We start from the raw sequence: 19,520 nt of genomic DNA, 5'->3' as shown, positions 1-19,520 counted from the left end.
TGTGCAAAAGGTCTACATTAAGATCTGAAGGGACTGAATAATCTGGGTCCCCTGGGCTCACAAAACTGAACCAGCCAAAGATATCTTTGGAAACAAGGCCTCACACTGAGCAGAAATGTGTTTGGAATAGAGAAGGGGATGAGGGGGATCCCTGGGTGGCGCAGCGGTTTGGCGCCTGCCTTTGGCCCAGGGCGCGATCCTGGAGACCCGGGATCGAGTCCCACATCAGGCTCCCGGTGCATGGAGCCTGCTTCTCCCTCTGCCTGTATCTCTGCCTCTCTCTCTCTCTGTGACTATCATAAATAAAAAAATTAAAAAAAAAAAAAGAAGGGGATGAGGAAAGAGGAAATCTAGTTAAAAGTGGGGTAATAATTCTGGGAGCTCATGGAAAGTGAACCCCACAAACCAGAAGAGGAAGCTCTTGAGCCACCAAGAGCTATGCTGGATTCTCCTTGTTTCTAAAGTTTACTTAGAACTGATCTCATGTAAAACAGTGCAACAGCGAGAAGCAAGGTTAAATCCTACACAAAGTTTTTAAGAGGTTACAAAGAATGAGGAGGAGAATGATGTCCTGAGAGGTAAGAAAAGCATGTTAGTCAGGTGGAGACTAAAGTCACTATTTGCAAAGGAACCATATGATAAAGAAATCATACAAATACAAATAAATAACAGATATTGTCTTAAAAGAAACAGAAAATGAAAAGGAAGAAACTTCTAAACCTGAAAGTAAAGTGAAATGACAGATTCCAGAGAAGTTGACAGATGTAGAGGGTGAGTAAAGAAGATCCAATATATGTATACTAGAAATCCTGTAAGAAACATGTCAAAGCAAGAAAATAGAGCAAACACTGAAAATTAATTCAATGCAGTTTCCTTGAATCATGAAAATTGATCAGAAAATGACCAGCACCAAGATACATTCTTACAAAACTACCAGATTCTAAAGAAAAAAAATATCCTTTGGGCATCTGGGTGAAAACATTACCAACTCAATGTGTAAAGGGAAAAAATAATCAGATTGTCATCAGGCATGTCCATAATGCCTTCCACCAGAAGCACAAGAAGTAATACAATGAAGTTGCTCAAGGAAGAAAACCTGGGAGGCCAGAACTTTATATCCACTCAAATTAATTTTCAAGAATAAAGGCCCCAAAGGAACCATCACCAATACATATGCAAGACCTCAGTGAATATTTTTCCCATATACTCCTTCTGGGGAATTTACTGGAGAGCATGCTTCTAACAACCAAAATTGCCATAGAGATGCCAATATTAGGACTGGGGGTGAACATGAGATATGTTTGTGTGTGTGTGTGTGTGTGTGTGTGTGTGTGTGTGTGTAGACCCAAGATAGCATGAAAATTAAGGAAAAGAAAGCATAGTATGGAATGGCCATATGCTTCAACAATGCACATAGAGTATAATTATTAGAAAAATTTGGCAGGAGAAATTGTATAGCATGTGAAAATATATGTGAGGCTTTTAGTAATCATATTCATAGTGATACTGGTATTGTTATTCTAATACCCTTGTATGTGTGTGAGATAAAGCAAATGAGCTATTGTGGAATATAGTTTTCTTCCATCATCCTCTGTGTTCTTAAGAACCAGTGTAGAAGAAAGGAGATATAGCAGATGTTAAGTAAAAGCCTGAAGCACTGAAATAGCTACCCTCCTAGCAAATTTCAGGTGTACGATATAGTATCATTCGCTGTATTACCATTTTGTGCATTAGATCTCCAGAACTTATTCATCTTACAAAACTAAAACTTAATACCCATTTTGGATAGGCATAAAGGTTGAACAGTCCAGTGGTACAGCACTGAGCTGAACACCTCAGAGGGGTTTGAAACATATGTACTGAAATCACTCACAGTCGTGTGAGGGGATATTTGTGTGCCAAAGCCATGTAGGGGTGGGAGGGACCGAGGAGTGCCTTATCTCTTATTCCTTACCACCTGGCTTAAATCCAACCTCCTGCCTACTCTGCACTTAGCAGCCATGTGTTGTAGAGAAACATAAAATTCTGCCGACTGGTTTTCCTTTCAATGCATAATCTCTGCCTACAAATGGGTTGTTTAGTGCTGCCTAGCAATAATACTAGCTCCTTCTATCCGTTTCCTCTCCCCTGGTCATTGATGTCTTTCTTCTCTTCTCAAATATTCAACACCTCCTTTGTCTGTCTGCCCCTGGGCCCAAATACTCCCTTCCTTCCTTTGCTAAGGACTGCGGCCTTATGCCCTTCAGGCCAACCCTTCTACTCATGCTTGAGATCCTGCTCCTCCCTCTACCCAAGGACAGAGCTTGTTTCCTAGCTGACATCATCAATACTCTCCTCTCCTCTTTCCACTCATTCCCTTATATTATTTCCTCAATTTCAAAAAATCCTTTATAATCCCACCACCCTCTTTATCTGCTCTCCTATGCTTCTGTTCTCCTTTTCAGCCAAACTCCTACAGGAAGAAGTACCCATTCTCACCTCTTAGAATTCCTTCCCTCCAAATCTGTCTTGACTCCATTTGACTCCACTAAGACTTTTGGCTCCATGACTCCACTGAAAATGGCTCTTGTCCAGATCACAGTGACATCTGCATTTCCGACTCCAACCAATTTTCAGTAATTGCCTTCTGTGTAGCTCTTGGGACAATTTATCATGACACCCTCCTAGAAGAATTTCATTCCCTTGGCTTCCAGGATACCTACATCCTTTTCATTTTCCACCTGCCTCCTCAGTCCCCTTTGCTGGCTCCTTCTCATCTTTCCTAGAAAAGGTTAGCTAGTCTCAGCCAGCCTCATGACTACTGAGAACACAGAGTCAGATTGTCAAGTCAGACTCGCAGGAATCATAGATGTAGCCTTGTGTCAAGCTTTCCTAATTACTTCAAGGATACAGGTAATAATGAGGTACCCAAAAAGCACAGAGAATGTGGGTCATTTGGCATGGCTCCCTAGGTCACTTCTCAGCATCTTAGGGTGCTTTAGGCCAGACTTAATAAATGAAGTCTCCAAGAAGCTCACAGAATGATCATTAACATGACATCTCTCAATTATATAAACTGTCTCATCATTCATCACTCGAGGAATCATTCATCACATAAGTATTTCCTGCTTAATGTATTCCATAGTTAAGAAATCTTTTCTAGTAAATGCCATTGTATGGATGTACCATTAGCATGTTTACAAGAGGATCTGACCAAGTCATCTTTCTTTCCTGGGGCCAGAAAAATGAGAAAATGCATGGAAGGCTTGATGTTAACCCTTTCCCGCCCAGCCTTCCATGCACATATTATTTCAAAATTTGTATCTACAACCCACACCTTTCTCCTCAACTCCAAACTCATATATCCCATTAGCCACTCAGAATCTTGGCTGTGTAGCAGTTTATCAAATTGAAGATGAGCACAGTGGAAATGGCTCTTTTTTGCAGTTCCCAACTTATACACACACACAGACGTGCATGCACATTCACACATATACAGACACACCTTCTTCTGAGTCTTCCCATCCCAGTAATACAGTCTCTGTTTTTCTCTTTCTGTGTGTGTATGTATGTGTGTCCTATCTTCTCAGGCAAAAACATTACATTCATGCTTGACTCCTTTTTTTTTTCCACAGGCCATGTATCCAATCTACCTAAAAATTTTGCTGTTTCTACCTTTAAAATATATCCAGCTGATCTCCCACCTTTACCACTAGCTTGCTGGTTCAAGCCACTGTCATCTCTCACGTGGATCACTGAAAACCTCCTGCTTGCCCCTCTGCTTCTTTCTCCCATCCTTACCCACCCCCCCAAGAGTCAATTCTGAATATTTCAGCCAGATGCTTGTCTTTAAGAGATTAGTGAAATTATGTCACCCCACAGCTCCAAAGTTTCTGTGGTTCCCATATTTCTCAGAATAGCAGCCAGAGTTCTCCTAATGGCCCTCAGGGACCTACACAGGCAAGATCCCCAAAAGCTCTCTGTCCGCATCATTTCCCTATCTGCTGTCATTCAGCCACACTGGCCTCTGCTGTACCTCAGAGCACCAAGCACATTCTGGCCTCTGCATCTTGGTACCACTCTATCCTTGGCCCAAAAGTCCAGTCCCACAGGTAGCCATGTGGTTCGCTTTTCTAGTCTCCCTTAGATGTTTTAATACACATACCTTCTTTATGAGGCATCCCCTTCCCCCTAATCACCTCTTCAAAATTATAGTCCCTATCTTCTCCAAAATCTGCTTCTTCTCTGCTTTTTATTCTCCTTTCCACTGAAATATAACCTTTCAGCATTTGTTGTTATAGGCATGTGGACGAGAGCAAAGGTGTCTGTTTTATTCACTACTGTATCCCCAGCACCACTGTAGGGTCTGACATATAGTAGACTGTCACCGAATGTCACATAAACTAATTTAGAGTTGAGCAAATCCACTTGACTTGATTTGAGTTTAGAAGTGAATATGATCAAATAACACAAAGAGAACAATAACAGGGCAGTGATAGGAAGGCCCTGGAAACTGTACTGTGTGGCTTTATGCTGCAGGCTGGGGAAACCAGAGAGGGTGATAAGCCACGAAATGGCATGAGGAAATCAGGGATAGAAGAAAGCATGCTTTAAGAAAGAGAATAATGATAAAAGGAATAATGTGAATCTCTTCATCAAGCTGAATGTGCTCAGTATTGCTCAGGTATCATGTGGGCTGGATATTAGGGCCTATTTTCAAAATGGTTTTAAAATAGAGGCATAGAGTCCTGAATAGAAGCATGAAAATGACTACTTGATGAGATTGATAATGATGCATTATGTGTCCATAACTTAAAATGAAAATATGTTTCCTAAAATTTGTATGAAACAAATGCAGTTGATAGTAGTAGTATTAAAAACAACAACAACAACCTTGGGGGGGGGGAATTTAGGACCAGTTTCCTAGAAATGCAAAGTTATCTGCTTACCAATCACAGTTGGGAAGGCCTTGTCCTTTATGTTGGATCATACCTTGTCCATCCCACCCCACCTCATTTTTTACCAAAACAGATTAACAAGAAAGCCCACAGACCTCCAGCTATTAATATTTTGACTAAAATAGCACATTGTAGCATTATCACTCTTCAAAACTCATGTTGTTTTTTTACAGTACAACCGATACCAGCAATATGGTGCTGAAGAGTGTGTGTTACAGATGGGGGGCGTGTTGTGCCCCAGCCCTGGTTGTGGAGCTGGACTGCTTCCCGAGCCAGGCATGAGGAAGGTCACTTGTGAAGGGAGTAATGATCTTGGCTGTGGGGTAAGTACCACCCACACCTCTGGGTGTTGATGTGTGTGTGTTTGGTTTTAGCGAATTGGCAATGATTATATATTTGTTTTATTTTCATTTTCCCTTTGTACTCAGATATCTTTGAACTGATGTATAACAAAACAGAATTTTAGGGGTGCCTGGCTGGCCCATTCAGAAGAGTATGTGACTCTTTGTCTCAAAGTTGTGAGTTCAAGCCCCACCTTGGGTATAGAGATTCCTTAAAAATAAAATCTTAAAAAAAAAATAGACCTTTAAATTCTTATATAGGATCCCAGATATTAACATATATATTTATTGATGTGAAGGAAAAAGTTATATTAAGATTTTCTGCTCTAATTGTTTATCACAGTGTTTTTTCTAAGACATTGTGAATTACTAGACCAGACTTTTAAACTTTTTTTCCAGTGCTCAGCTGATTCAGAGAAAAAATGTATTATTTTTTCAGAGTTGGCTTTAAGTAGACAGAGTAAAGGCAAAAGAGAATTTCCCATCAGTGATGTCTTAGCAGAATTGTTTGCCTAAGTATTTCAAGAAATAAAATGAAGATTAATATGGAAAACCTGAAATGTTATTGTATCATAAAAATCATTTTAAATAGAGATGAGCAAAACTAATGGTGCCTCTTAGAGAAGCAGAATAAGAAACATGGAAAATGTTTGTTCTAAGAGGTCAACCAATATGACCCAGGCAGCCTCTTGAATGAATCTATGGCTGCAAGCTGACAGGGAAGGTGTGAGGGAAGCATAACTCAAACACAAAAAGCCTTGCTAAATTATAGGTTGAAATGACAAATGGATAATAATCCTGATATTAGATTTCATGCAGGCCAGGAAAGGAAGGAAGTGTATGTGCTTATAAAATGCTATTGAATTTTGATGGGAAAACATTTCTTTTAAAATTGCTACTTCATGAGGAGTTTTGTAGAAGGAGTGTTGATGGCAGAGGCATATTGCCAGGGCCTAATTTTTGGCTGAGAGCTGTAAGTCATCTATGCGTAAGTTGACATCTGTTGTCCTCAGTAAAGCTATCTGTCATGCAGTGGGGTTGCAAAGCCCTGGGCTGAGCCATATAGTAGAGGAAGTGGACGTTAGAAAGCAATGAGATACCATGATGACTCTTCAGGAAAAAAATGCCTCTGGATTAATAATCATGATTACATTAGAATGGAAACACAAGTTATAATTGCTAGCTTTAGAAATTACAGATGTCAAACCGCACTTTCCAGCCAAGAGCATCATCATGTACTGTGTCATCTGCACCAATTGTGTGGGGCCTAAGCAAGCTGCCAAATTCTAGGAAACCACAATGCTGGTGAATGTTTTCTATTAAAATGAGTCACAATAGTTTTTAACTAATATCCAAACTGTATGCTTCTGCCTGCTAATTGCCTACTGTTGTTCCATTCTCTAAAGCTGGATTTTAAGGTCTTAAATTCTTTATGATCTTTATGAGAAAGAGACTTTCTTTGGCACATCTTCTGCATTCTGTTGTTCACCTTGCTTTAAAGAACTTTGAAGGTTTTATGTAATTTTAAGTTTTGAATAGCTAAATTTTCCCTTTTTTGTACAATGTGACAAAGTAAAGAAGTAGCATACAATTTAAGCTTCAAATCATAGAAAATTACTTTGGGAGTGAATTGAACTGCTTTGATACCTTTGGATTAAACAGTTTGGGGGCATACCTTACCTAAATGAGAAAAGCTGTCTTCAGGATATTTTTCCTTTTGAAATTCTAAGTAATGAGTTTTATTTTATTTTTATTTATTTGGTTTTGTTGTTTTCAGAAGTGTGCTTGTCAGTTTGTATAGTATTTCTCTATTACTGCTTACAAATCACCCCAAATTTTAACCATTTAATTAATAAGCATTTATTATCCCAGAGAGTCTGGGCATCAAGAGTCCATAATACTTAGATGGGTGGCTCTAGCTCTGGTGCAGGGTCTCTGATGATGCCATAGTCAAACTGAGTTGCTTCACTTATCTGAAGGTTTGACTGGGGCAGGAAGATCCATTTCCAAAATGGCTCTCTCACATGAGTTTAGGACAAAAAAGCTCACTTCCTCACTGGCTAGTGGCAAAAGGCCATAGTTCCAAACCACATGACCCTCTTCTTAGGCTGTCCCCAGGATGGCAGCTAACTTATGTAGAACTAGTGATCCAAGAGACAGAGCAAAGAGAAAGTCACAGCACCTGTGTGACCTGATCTCCAAGGCTTCACTTCCACTTCACTTCTTTCATTAGAATTGACATGCAAAATTCAGCCACCCTCAAAGAAAAGATAGTTAAACTCCATCTTAAAGAAAAGAATATCAAAGAATTCATGAGCATTTCCTGAACCATCAGGGTTTACAATATGAAGAACTTGGAAAGAGAACAGAGGAATAATTTTCTAAAGTATGCACTTAACTTGATGCTCTCCTTTCTATCCCTGCCCTTTTGCCCCAGCCCCCATACTCTTATTCAGGCTTACATTGATTCCTATTACGTGACTTCTCAACAGAGATAAATCGACCTCATCATTGCCCTTTGCCTTCAAATCCTCAACTTTCACAAAAGGTTGTTAACCCAACTAATCTGCTTTTTGGGACTCTGTAGGGTTAAAAAGGAGATTGAGTTGGATGTCTTAAGTTCAAATCCTGGCTGAACCAACTACTAGTGGTCTTAATCTTTCTGTGTCTCAGTCTCCTCATCTCTAAAATAAGATGTATTATAGCAACCCCATATAAGACTATTATGACAATGAAATGAGATCATAGATGTAAAATGTTTAAAACAGTACCTAGCATACAATGTATTTATATTTAATATTTAAAGAAATGTTTAATCAATGTTTACCAAAAGCTTGCTTGAAAGACCCAGAATTAAAAAACAAACAAACAAAAAAAAAAAAAACCTAAAACCTCTGTTCAGGATAATCATTTGATCTTCTCTTCCAAATATTCTGGAATCAAACCACATCAAGCTAGATCTACAGCAAGGAATTAGGTATCTATGAATTTTAGCCCTTCAAAGAGTTGCTTTTTTTACATAGTACTTTGTCAGAATATCATTCATTCACATTGTGGTCATTATACAGGAAATTTGATACCTGCAGTTCAGAATATCCTAGTGGATTTTTCTATGAAATAACATGGTGGTTATTCCAGGCTGACCTGTGCAACAGGAGCACTTAGGCTTGTCCTGGGGAAAGTTATCCTTGAGGACATGGTAAGTTGCACAACCAATGTGGTGTCCCTCTAAAAGGTGACTGGTCAATAACCTTAAGCCATATTTGTATGCTAGCTATAGCATATAAATGGACCATTATTAAAACAGATTTTGAAGCTCTTTGTCTGGCTTCACTTTTTTCCTTCTTTCTCTTCTTTTTCTGAGTCCTGCTAAGATTTGTTCATTCTCATAAGCTGCCAAACTTTTCTGGATTTAAGGGTGGTAATGGAAAGCTGTCGTATGGTAGAAATCATGGTTAGCTCAGCTTGTTTAGAGACAGAACAGGGCCCAAAAAGTAGAAGTTAGAGGAAGATAAATCTCTGCTTACCATTTGCCCTAACACTAGGGACAACCAACAATAAAATGGGCTATCTCAGGAAGTAGTAAGCACCTCATCCTACATGATCAATGATTTAAGGAAAATCATTAATAAAAAAGCTATGGAAAAATCATAGAGTTTTGGATGTGATGAAGCTCTAGCCATCATTAACCTCTTTGGTTGTCAGGTTGTAGTTTACGGGTTTAATGTAAGGTATCTGTGAGTCTACCTGTGCTTAATTTTTTTCTCACCTACCAACAGATTCAAAAAGTGCAGCTCTTATTATCTGGGTATCCAAGAAGTGCTTGATGTTATAAAATTAGGCCTTACAGGTGCATTGAGATGTGACCAGGACCACCCATTTTCAGTTTTGAGACACAGCTCCATGTGTTGTACTTACTCCAGGCTTGGGTGGCTCTAGTCTTCCAGTCAGTCAGCTTATCACTACACACCTAGATGGTCCTTCATACATCCACGACTCCTGTGAATACATACAACAGGGAAACATATAATACAATCTGAAGGAACAGATTTCAGGTTTTTAATTGGCTTCTTAAAATAGATGCTTAGGTTAGTATTTATGACTCTCTTATTCAAACATATAATACTGTCCATTGGAAAATAAGATTACCTGATCCTTTGCTCTACTGTATCACTAGGCTGAACTGTTACCTGCAGAGCAGTGCACATTAGCTAATAAATGAGGACAAGGATTTCCATTTAAATGATAATGTCAGTACATCTCAGAAAGCCTGATAGATATATGATGGTTCCAGCAAAGTTATTACCAGGATTCAAGTTGAAGTGTTACACTTGTTACATGCCTTTATAATCTTGACATTATTGTCCTCAGTAAATCCATGTATTTGGAGTTCAACATTCATTGGATGGATGGATGAATGGATGGATATAAACAATGTAAAAATAATATGAATACACTATCACTTTTATTTTCAAATATTAATCATCATTTAACCCAGTATTAGAATTGCTTACAAGAACCTTATCAACAAATACAAAATATACAGTGTTTGACTTGCACACATAATACATAATTCAGAAGAAAATATACTAAGTTCAGAGATCCACAAAAAGTCAATTAGGAACCTGAAAGAACTGCAAAAGTTACAGTTACGTACCTTTCAAAGGCTATGTAGCCAAACTAGAATTTTGTACATTCTGATATATAAAAGTCTTAAGGGTACTGAGATTTTGGTTTTGACAGGAGCACAGAATATTTTCACATTGATAGACAGAACCTAACAAAGAATGTATTTTGAAATCAAATAGCCTGACCTCACTCTCTGCTAGCCTTGATCATATTTTTACTACTGCTTATAAAAATATTAATTGATTTCCTAAGGAATTCATGTTATGCATTATTCTTTACTCTGCCTTATTGCTATTCATCAGAACTATCTCACTAACTTTTATGACTCCAATGTAAAATGTTGACGTGTTGAATACCGGAAAACAGCAACAAAATATGGAATATATTAGTACTCACTGACCTGGGAATACAGAAAGCTAAGGCAATCAAATGTTGTGAGTTTTCCATAAATAAAACATCATTATCTTATTTGGTGTTTTTTGGGTATATTATATGTCTGAGAGAGAATTTCTGATCTGGGATAATACTAGGAATTAGATGAAGAGTTTTCTGTTTTAAATTAGAAATGTAGGGACAAGATAACAACTGAAAAAAAACATTTAAAAAATCATATTACTGACCATTTGTTAAGGAAATAAGAAAGAATTTCTTCAAGCACCTGGTAGGCAGGCGCTCCTTACTTTAATGGAGAGCACGTGTTGCCAAGGCAGATTTCTCAAATTGCTAATGAAGCATCAGCCATGGACTCCCCAATTGCACAAACCTCTTGTTTTTACCAAGTTTGTCCTCTTGCATTTTCCTTGAAGAGGGCCTCTGATATTGTAGTACTTAAAGATGGAAAGGCTCCATCAAACCTAGAGCTAGATCTGTGTAGGTATGGGGTAAGACCCGCTATGTGCAAAGAAATTTTTGTTCAAAATGGTGATTTTCAACTACTTATAACAGTAGCGTTATTATATCATTGAAGATTGTACTTAGATCAGGGTTCAAGCCTCATTTTCAGTTCTTATATAGGAAAGAAGTCAACGAAGACAAATAGAGATACCTAGTCTTTCACTCAAAGATCGGATATTGAGTTAAAAACTATAATAAATAGATGGGGAGCCCCTTTTGCATTACATGGAACTCAGAAATAAGCAGATAGTCAATATTTAATAATAAAAGGAAAAATAAAATAGTTGCTTATCCTATACTTTAAAGATAGTTTAATTTTATAAAAATACCAAATTTAATTGTAACTTGTGTGAAGTATTTTGCAAACTATATTGAGTTCTCCCTTTTAAAAAAGAAGTCTAGAGAGTGAAATCTAGACTCCACTATATGTAGTGCTTTCACATATATTTCCGATGTTTTCAAGGAGACACCAGAAAGGACAGGTATTTTTCTTTGTGCCAGTATGTAACTGTTTAAGCGTAAAGCTCCAGCTGTAGTCATAAGTGGCTTGCTTCAACCACCTGGCCTGTGCAAAACATGGAGAGTGGAATCATATCTTGTTGACACATTATTCTTTTATATACAAGATGTTCTTTATCAAAAAGTATTTTTAAAAGAAAGTTAATGTTATGAAATGTCAAAAATATGCATTCCATGTTTATTTGACATGTGTCCAGAAATCTAATTTAAACTCTAAGATTGGCTCATTTGCAGATAGGAAACAAGTGTCGCTAGACTTTCTGTATGAGAGACAGCTTGAAGTGCAAAGATAGAAAGCTTTGGAGAATATTTATTTTAATTAAAGAAATCGTTCACAAATGTACAAACAAGTTCTGCATACCATTCCTCTGGGAAACATTTATCAATTGGCAAATGTTCCTAGAAAGTGTCCTGTTGTTTGAAATACAAATACGTATTTTCTAATCCGACACAGACCACTGACCATTCCATGTGTCCTTAGCTATTTTTTGTTGTTATTAAAATAAAGGGAAATCTGGAATAATTATACTCTTTTAAAATGGTAAGCTTCATCTCATTGAATAATGTTAGGAAATCAGTTCTGTGGCAGGTGGAATGGAGAAGCCTTCTTTAGCTCTACAAGCTGCCAGAGAGCTTAGAACATTCTAGAAAACAGATTTCTACTGAAAATAATATAGTTTCTATGCAGTTCTTTTGATCCTGCTTTCACCTCCTTCTAGGGCCCTGCAGTCCAGTATGGTAGCCACTGGCCAGATGGCTATTTAAATTAAAATTAAATAAAATTTAAAATTTGTTTCTAAGTCACATTAGCCACATTCCAAGTGGCTTTCAAGCCACATGTGGCTTCCTACTACTGGACCACAGGTAAAGCATTGTGTCATTGTCACCACAGAAAGTTCTAATGGACAGCATGAGTCTAGAGAAACACTAGAATATCACCCAAAGAGTAGCTTCTCCAAACTCAAGTTTCCTGTGTCTCACATACAAACACTGCAACCTCTTCCAATCGAGTTAAGGAGAAAAATCTTTCCAGAAATTAAAGCAATTCCTCTAAGTACCAAAATGTAGAACAGCATTTTCCCAAGTGAGGCTCATTCAGCACAGGTTCCAGGGGATATTACTGGAAGGAAAGTTGTAGTGGAAGCAGAGAGGCTGGGCAGAGGTCCATCACCAAACAGCTTGGAAACACATGTTAAGCTAGGTTAAACAGAGGGGGCTTTTTCCATAAGACTTAAAGCTTTCAATCTGCAAACATGCATTTTGCCTGAACAAGTCAAATACCGCAAGCAGCATCTTCTAAACCCTTTAGAGCAAGAACTGCCTTTTGTGTGGTGCATTTTATAGGATAGATGTTCCATGGAACAATTTGGGAAAATGAAAGCACTTGCTTTATTTTTTAAATGGACAGTGCTGAGCAGCAAGTGTGCCGCAGTTATAATGAGCTAATGAGATCCACCTACAGTATTTTCCTCTTTGTAGAGAACTAACAAAATGTTTTTTTTTAATTTTTATTTATTTATGATAGTCACAGAGAGAGAGAGAGAGAGAGAGGCAGAGACATAGGCAGAGGGAGAAGCAGGCTCCATGCACCAGGAGCCCGACGTGGGATTCGATCCCGGTCTCCAGTATCGCGCCCTGGGCCAAAGGGCAGGTGCCAAACCGCTGCGCCACCCAGGGATCCCCAAAATGTTATTTTTATAAAAAATGTATACCCTATTGGTTGTGGATGTATTTTTGACACTGCATATTTTTATAGTGAAAACTTTTCCATTGTCTTAAGCAGCTATTGCCATATATATAATTCTGTGGGTATCAGATCCATAAACAAGATAGGATGAAATGTTACAGTTGTGGGTGATCACTGCCTTCAAGTGATTTGTATTCAATGAAACATGATTTTCAAACTTCATAGAAGAAATGATACTATGGTAAACAATATATTTGCACATAGTAGGTATTAACATAGTCAACCTCATAAATGGTTAACTGCATAGGACATTATAGTAATGAGGAAGGAATTGTGGGTTTTGGAGGTTCCTGTTTTCTATGCAGCCAGAAATGGCTGCAGCACATTGACACATGCAGTCACCAACAATGTGGGACGTGGGAAAACAATTCTTGTTTTCTCTGGGCCTGGCCCACAACAATGTGCTCTTGTGCAATGTGCAAGGTGACCAGACAAGTTACCCTACCTGGCATTCTGAATGGTGGGCCTCCCTTCCCTGGCCTTCCCAGAGGCCATTGGTAGATCTTGGGGACAGAGAGTCATGCTTCACCTCATTATACTAATTATTTTTTTACCCCCCACTATTTCTCAGGCTTCTATCACCTGGTGGTAGAAGCCTCATAAATACACATTATGCCCTCGTCTTTTTGATTTGCCTCCAGCTCTTTTCTCTTCATAAGCTTTCCTGGACAGCAGCCCCTGCAGGAGCTAAATCCTCCAACATAATTGATCTAGGGCCTGGGGGCCATCATCCCTTCCTTCCTGTGCACTGGGGTTTCTTGATTTACCTTCACTCTGCCTTTAGAGAATGGCCTCAGGGATCTGAAATCATTGTTTCAGTTGCTTCCTTATACTTTCTGATTCTCACTTCATCCTTTGTGGTGATATTTACACTCAGGATTATAAGGCTATGATCATGTTTCAGCCCTATCACAGAATCATCCTTGGAGATCAAAGTTCTGTGTCCTAACTTGGGTTGCAAAATCCTTACACCTGCTCCAATAGGTGTAATAGTCACGTGATCCTGCTAGAAATAGACCTTATGGACATAATCACAAAGATTTATCAGGATATTTGTGGAGGATATTTTTTGTAGCAATGCTTTGTAATAGGTAAAAACATGGAAACAAATTTTCAGTAATATCATCATGGTTAAGTATAATTTTGACATATCTATACAATAGAATAAAACATCCTGTTAAAAAGAATAAGGTCAACCTGTGTGTTGATATGGAACAATTTTTAATATATAGGATTAAGTAAAAAGAGCAAGAAAAAAATGATCAATACTTGTAAATACATAAAATAATTTCTGGAAAGCATTAAAGAAATCATTAACAGTGGTTGCCTTTGGATAGAGAAAGTGGGGATATAGGAAAGAAAGTTTTTGTCTTTTACTTTATAACTTTCTGTAATGTTTGACGTTTCTAAACATGTTGACATATTACTTTTACTTTTTATAACAGAGAATTTTCTTTATGAATTACTTCTTTGTTTCTTAAGCTTCTTATTTAAAAAAAAAAGATAGCAATGGTACTTGTTAGAAATAAAAGCGAGGTAATCAATAACTAAATTAGGTAGAATTTGACACCATTTCAGACATAGTTTATCTTTGGGCTTAGACTAGGGAAGAGGAAATGTGGCTTCCATCAGCAAAGATCAAGGACAGGGAAACCAAATTGTAAACACTTGCTACCATTCACTCAAAGGAGCTAGAGATGCAGGTGGTCCGGTTTGGCATCTTTCAAGCATTAATTTGTGTAGAGCATACTCTACTGTCATACTGATTTAGTTGAATGACATATTTAAGAAAAGTGGGAGTGAAGTCTGCTAGGAAATTTAATTTATGATCTCAAAATAAGTTCTATGAAACATGTCAGCAAATGCATTGAACAGTCATGCAAATACGTGAATTTTAATTTTTGTGTCGCTTTAAAGTAGTTTAAGTAGTTCCCAAATTATAGGCAAATATTTTCTGATGGTACCTTGCACAAATTCGTAGTCTAGGAATTCTAGTCTTAATGGTGTGTTTTCTTGTTTTCTGTTTGTTTTTGTTTTGTTTTGTTTTTGCTTATACCTATTTTCAATGAAATTGAGACAGTACAATGTGGCCCAAGCAAAACAGGCACTTAGCACGAGGGTAATGCATTTCTCACCACTGGTCAGACGTTCCCCTGGAAAAGCTACGTCTCTAGGTTATTAGATGAGTTCTGTGAAAATTCCTGCACAAGGACAGGGCTTTTCCTGGGTGAAGACAAGTGGCTGGTGTTGTCAGTGGTCCCCAGGGGACTATGATGGATCCATAAACTGTGTTCCCTGGATCCCAGCCTTAACTCTTTCCCTGCTTTACATTCATTGGGCCCAAAGATTCCACCAGGTGAGGTCCTCAAACGTCTTTTGCCTCTTCAGCACAGAATGGATGAGGCCCAAGGAGAGGACCTTGAAGGCTGCCCCAGGCAAATCTGAACTGACCCAACATGATCTTAACTCCCACCTTCTCCCTAGACTGGAGACTCATAGGAAGTATACCTGAAAGACCTACCAGAGCCTGTGACCCAGGCTTTTGTCCATCCATCTATTTAAATGTCTATATTGTGACCAGAGAAAAAGATTCATTTCATGTTGATTTTATTTAAGAATTTTTTTCAAGGAGAAGGAAAAAGAAATTAAGACTATAGAAGCCCATGGATGAGGCACAGGCCAAATGTAAAAGCTTTGCCCCATCTGAACCACGGTCAGAAGAAGGATGAAAACAAGAAGGAATCCTTACAGAGGGAGATAACACGATCTGATGTGCTCTAGAAAGTAATTTGTCAAGTGGACCTATTACTGCACTCACTTCCAAAAAGAAAGCAATTTTCTTACCCTTTTCATAGAAGCAGGCCCAGAAAGCCTGTTTTTTCCTCCATCCATACCCCTCGCCACTCTCTTTTAGAAATAATATTGTTCCTGACATGTATTCTTCTTCCCAAAGCCTTGGTGATTTATTGTCCAGCATGCAGTGACAGCTGGGAATTTAATGTCACGTGATTTTTTTTCCAGCTCCTCTCAAGGTGTTACTGTTAAACAGACAGGTCCATAATTCAAAGGAAATCAGAATTAGCTATTTCTGCAGCTACTTCCACAGATAGAACCCATTCCACTTACAGAATGTCACCTATCCCTAAAGAATTTTTGAGCAAATGCCCAGTGTTCGCTACTCCCTCTCTTTCTCTGTGAACTTGAAGCTCTTCATGTATGCCAGCCGGCAAATTGGCACTTTCCAATTATTTGGAGGACACAGTAAAAGAAGAGATACTGAGTCCAATCAGGTAATAAGTTAGTCCTTTGCAGAAATAGGATGGAATTTTACTTGCTGGATGTTTCAAGAATATGAAGTGCTTGGAATAGGTGCCTCCTAGAAGAGAAATCACCCACTTACTTGTCAGCCTTCTTTAGACCATTCACGTAAATCATTTAACATGTAAAGAGGGAGTAGAAAACAGAGCTCTATTCAGAAGATGGCTGCTATTTGCAAAGAAGTAAATCCACATCAGAGGAAACTTCTGAAAGTCTGCTTTATGTGAAGACATGGCCTGGCTCTTGTAGAAGCTGTATTGTATTATTGAAAAGTGTCAGAGTTGCTTAATCAGTAAGAAAGGCTGAAGTAGAATGATGGGATTAAGGAGATAAGATCTTTGTTAGACTAGGTCTATTGACCTGGAACTTCCCATAGAGAGCTGGATAAAAACTGCCTCCCATTATGAACACAGCAGATTTTTAAAAGGTCTGGAAATTGGTTGTTTGGAGGCCCCATTGCTGTACGAATTTTTAGTTCATTCTAAAGAAGCCAAAGATTGTTTTAGTACAATCTTGGAAAAGCATTACAGTTCAATATGGTATAGCTCAAACATTTGCCGGGCATGCCTTTCATATCTTGAACACCATTTTCAGTACTATTGACATACAGTTGTAAATTGGCAAAGGACACAAATTACCCCTAGAAAACTAAGAAAACAATCAGCAAGATGTCTGCTCAACAGGCTGCTTACTTTGCCTCCACAAATAAGACTGCTTGTGGCTGGAGCATGACCCCAGAGCGCCTGGCCACCCCCAGCCGGGGTGAGCTCCCAGCAGGTCATGGTTGGAATGCTGCATAGACAGGTTGTAGTGGACAGTGGAGATTTCCCTCTGACACCCATCTCCCTCTTGTTCTTGCTCACAGAACACTGAGTTTTCTTCAGGTATCCTCCCCTTTGGGGAGGATAGCTTGGCTCATACCCAAATCAGTAGAAAATCCTGAGTGACCGAACAGTCTTCTATTCCCATGGCCCTTACTTATAATGGTTTGGGGAAAAATCCAGGTCTTTCTGACCTTGACTGGGCTACTGGGCTAAGTAGCTCAAAAGCCACTCTGTTTTTGGATCATGTTATGGGAGAGAATACCTTTCCTTTCTATTTAAGTCCATTGAATCGGGCTATTTTTCTAGCCAAAATCTCTTAACTGGTCCATGGGCATTATCTTAAAAATGACCAAAGGAATTCATTTGGACAGAACTCTGGGCAGATAACAACATAAAGAGCTATGTGATAAGGCCTTTCTAGTAGCAAACATTATATCCTTCAGATTATATCTATCCCATAATATTTTTGTGTATCCACCGTAGCTAAAATCAGCAATAAACAATTTCTCCTCATTCCTTCTGGCTAAATGGATTGTCATGCATTCCGTTATATTATTCAGCCATCAGTTCCATGGTGTGTGATCGAGACCCAAAACAGCAGTGGCTTAACTAGACGGAAGTTTATTTCTCTCTCATAAAAATCTTGAGCCTGGATGCTGGCTCTGTCCCACGAAGTCCTCAGTTGCCCTCATACATGGTGCCAAAGAGTCAGGGAAGAGGAGGACATTCCACTCCTTAAAACCCACACCGTTCATACCCCCAGGCCAGAAGCTAGTTACATGGCCACACAGCGAGCCCCAAAGGCAGTGGGTACCATGTGTCCAACTAAACTATTACCAGATAGGACAGGGCAAATGGATGGTGGGGGGTAGAGGTCAGTCTCTCCCACATCTGCCATAAGTCCTCTCCATCCTATCATCCTCACTCAAATACCATCCCCTTATATTCATTCTCAGAGTTTTCTATTTTCATGCAGGAAAAACATCTTGAGCAGAATACCACTTTATTTCTAACAACACCAGGTCCTTGCCTGGTGATTTTTTCTTTAAACAATACATGTCTTTCACTTTTTCTCTCCAAAGGCAGAAAAATTAGATCTCCATCTCTCAGTAATATCCATAAAGATGGCAGCCTGGGTGGCTCAGTGGTTTAGCGCCGCCTTCAGCCCAGGGCGTGATCCTGGAGACCCGGGATCAAGTCCCAGGTCGGGCTCCCTGCATGGAGCCTGCTTCTCCCTCTACCTGTGTCTCTGCCTCTCTCTCTCTCTCACTCTCTGTGTGTGTCTCTCATGAATAAATAAATAAAAATCTTAAAAAAAAAAATACCCATAAAGTGGTTTTCAGCCCTTACATTCAAAGGTGTTGCCACAATAATTGTCTGAATTGGTGCAGATAAATAGTTAGCATTCAGGATTGCCAAAAACTGAGAGTATGGGTACAATTCCAGAAAATGCCCTGGTTGGACTGAAGTTTTCACACACTGATCTTTTTGTTCTAATTTTACATGCAAATGTACCGCTTCACTATATAAGAACCACCCATACCACAGATTAAAGCTTTTGGAGTTACAAACTGAGTATGAGACTTCACTTGGAGTTAATATCAGCTTCTGATTTACATTTGCCACAGTAGTCCTAGGAGTTTTAGCTTTTATTCTTCTCCTGCAATCACTAGAAATCATGCTGTTTTCAGCAACTAAGCTGTTCTAATAAGAAACATTCACTGGGGAGAAAAAATATTCAATAGATCCTTCCTTCTGTTTAAAATAAGTCAGTAATACTTGTAAGGGAAAATCATTTATTTATTCTACGGGCAGTAATTGACCGTCCGGTACGTATGTGACACTGTACAGGGCATTGTGGGCACACAGAGGCAATAACACAGTGCCACGCTCAAGGAACACAGAAGCAAATGAGAAAACAAGACGCACATGCACAAAACAGCATACCCATATGGCAGTAGAGAATCATGCCAAATTATGTGCCATGGAACTTCAGCAGAGTTCAGGGCATGCTTGCCCAGCTCCCGTAGCACCTTGAACATGGTTCGTTTTAACACTTGCCACCTTGCTTGTTCACAAACCATTTACCCCAGTTAATCTGTGGGCCCCTGATGGGGTGAATAGGGCTGCAGCCTATTCATTTTCAGATCCTCAGTGTCCAGCAGGGGTTTCTAGCATGTACGTGTAGCTGACATTGAATTCTCCAGCAACACAAGAGAAAGCTCTGAACAACTGAGGGTGGGGGCTTCATTAAAGGCCTGGAAGGATGAAGAAATGTTCCCTCCTGGGCACTGGGAATCCACCAGGGTGA

At 39.0% G+C, this 19,520-nt stretch overlaps 1 protein-coding gene across 1 annotated transcript in view; it reads left to right on the top strand.

The window, feature by feature from the left end:
- PRKN (parkin RBR E3 ubiquitin protein ligase) overlaps window positions 1-19,520 on the top strand; it is a 1,299,642-nt gene that overhangs the window by 1,108,940 nt on the left and 171,182 nt on the right. Inside the window, exon 9 of the mRNA XM_077899327.1 lies at window positions 5,111-5,260. Coding sequence (XP_077755453.1) covers window positions 5,111-5,260 — 150 coding nt within the window. The remainder of the gene's footprint in view (window positions 1-5,110; window positions 5,261-19,520) is intronic.

Source organism: Canis aureus, chromosome 1, assembly GCF_053574225.1.
Source record: "Canis aureus isolate CA01 chromosome 1, VMU_Caureus_v.1.0, whole genome shotgun sequence".
Classification (NCBI taxonomy): Eukaryota; Metazoa; Chordata; class Mammalia; order Carnivora; family Canidae; genus Canis; species Canis aureus.
The sequence above is the reverse complement of the archived record's forward strand: the minus strand, read 5'-3'. Positions and strand labels throughout refer to the sequence as shown.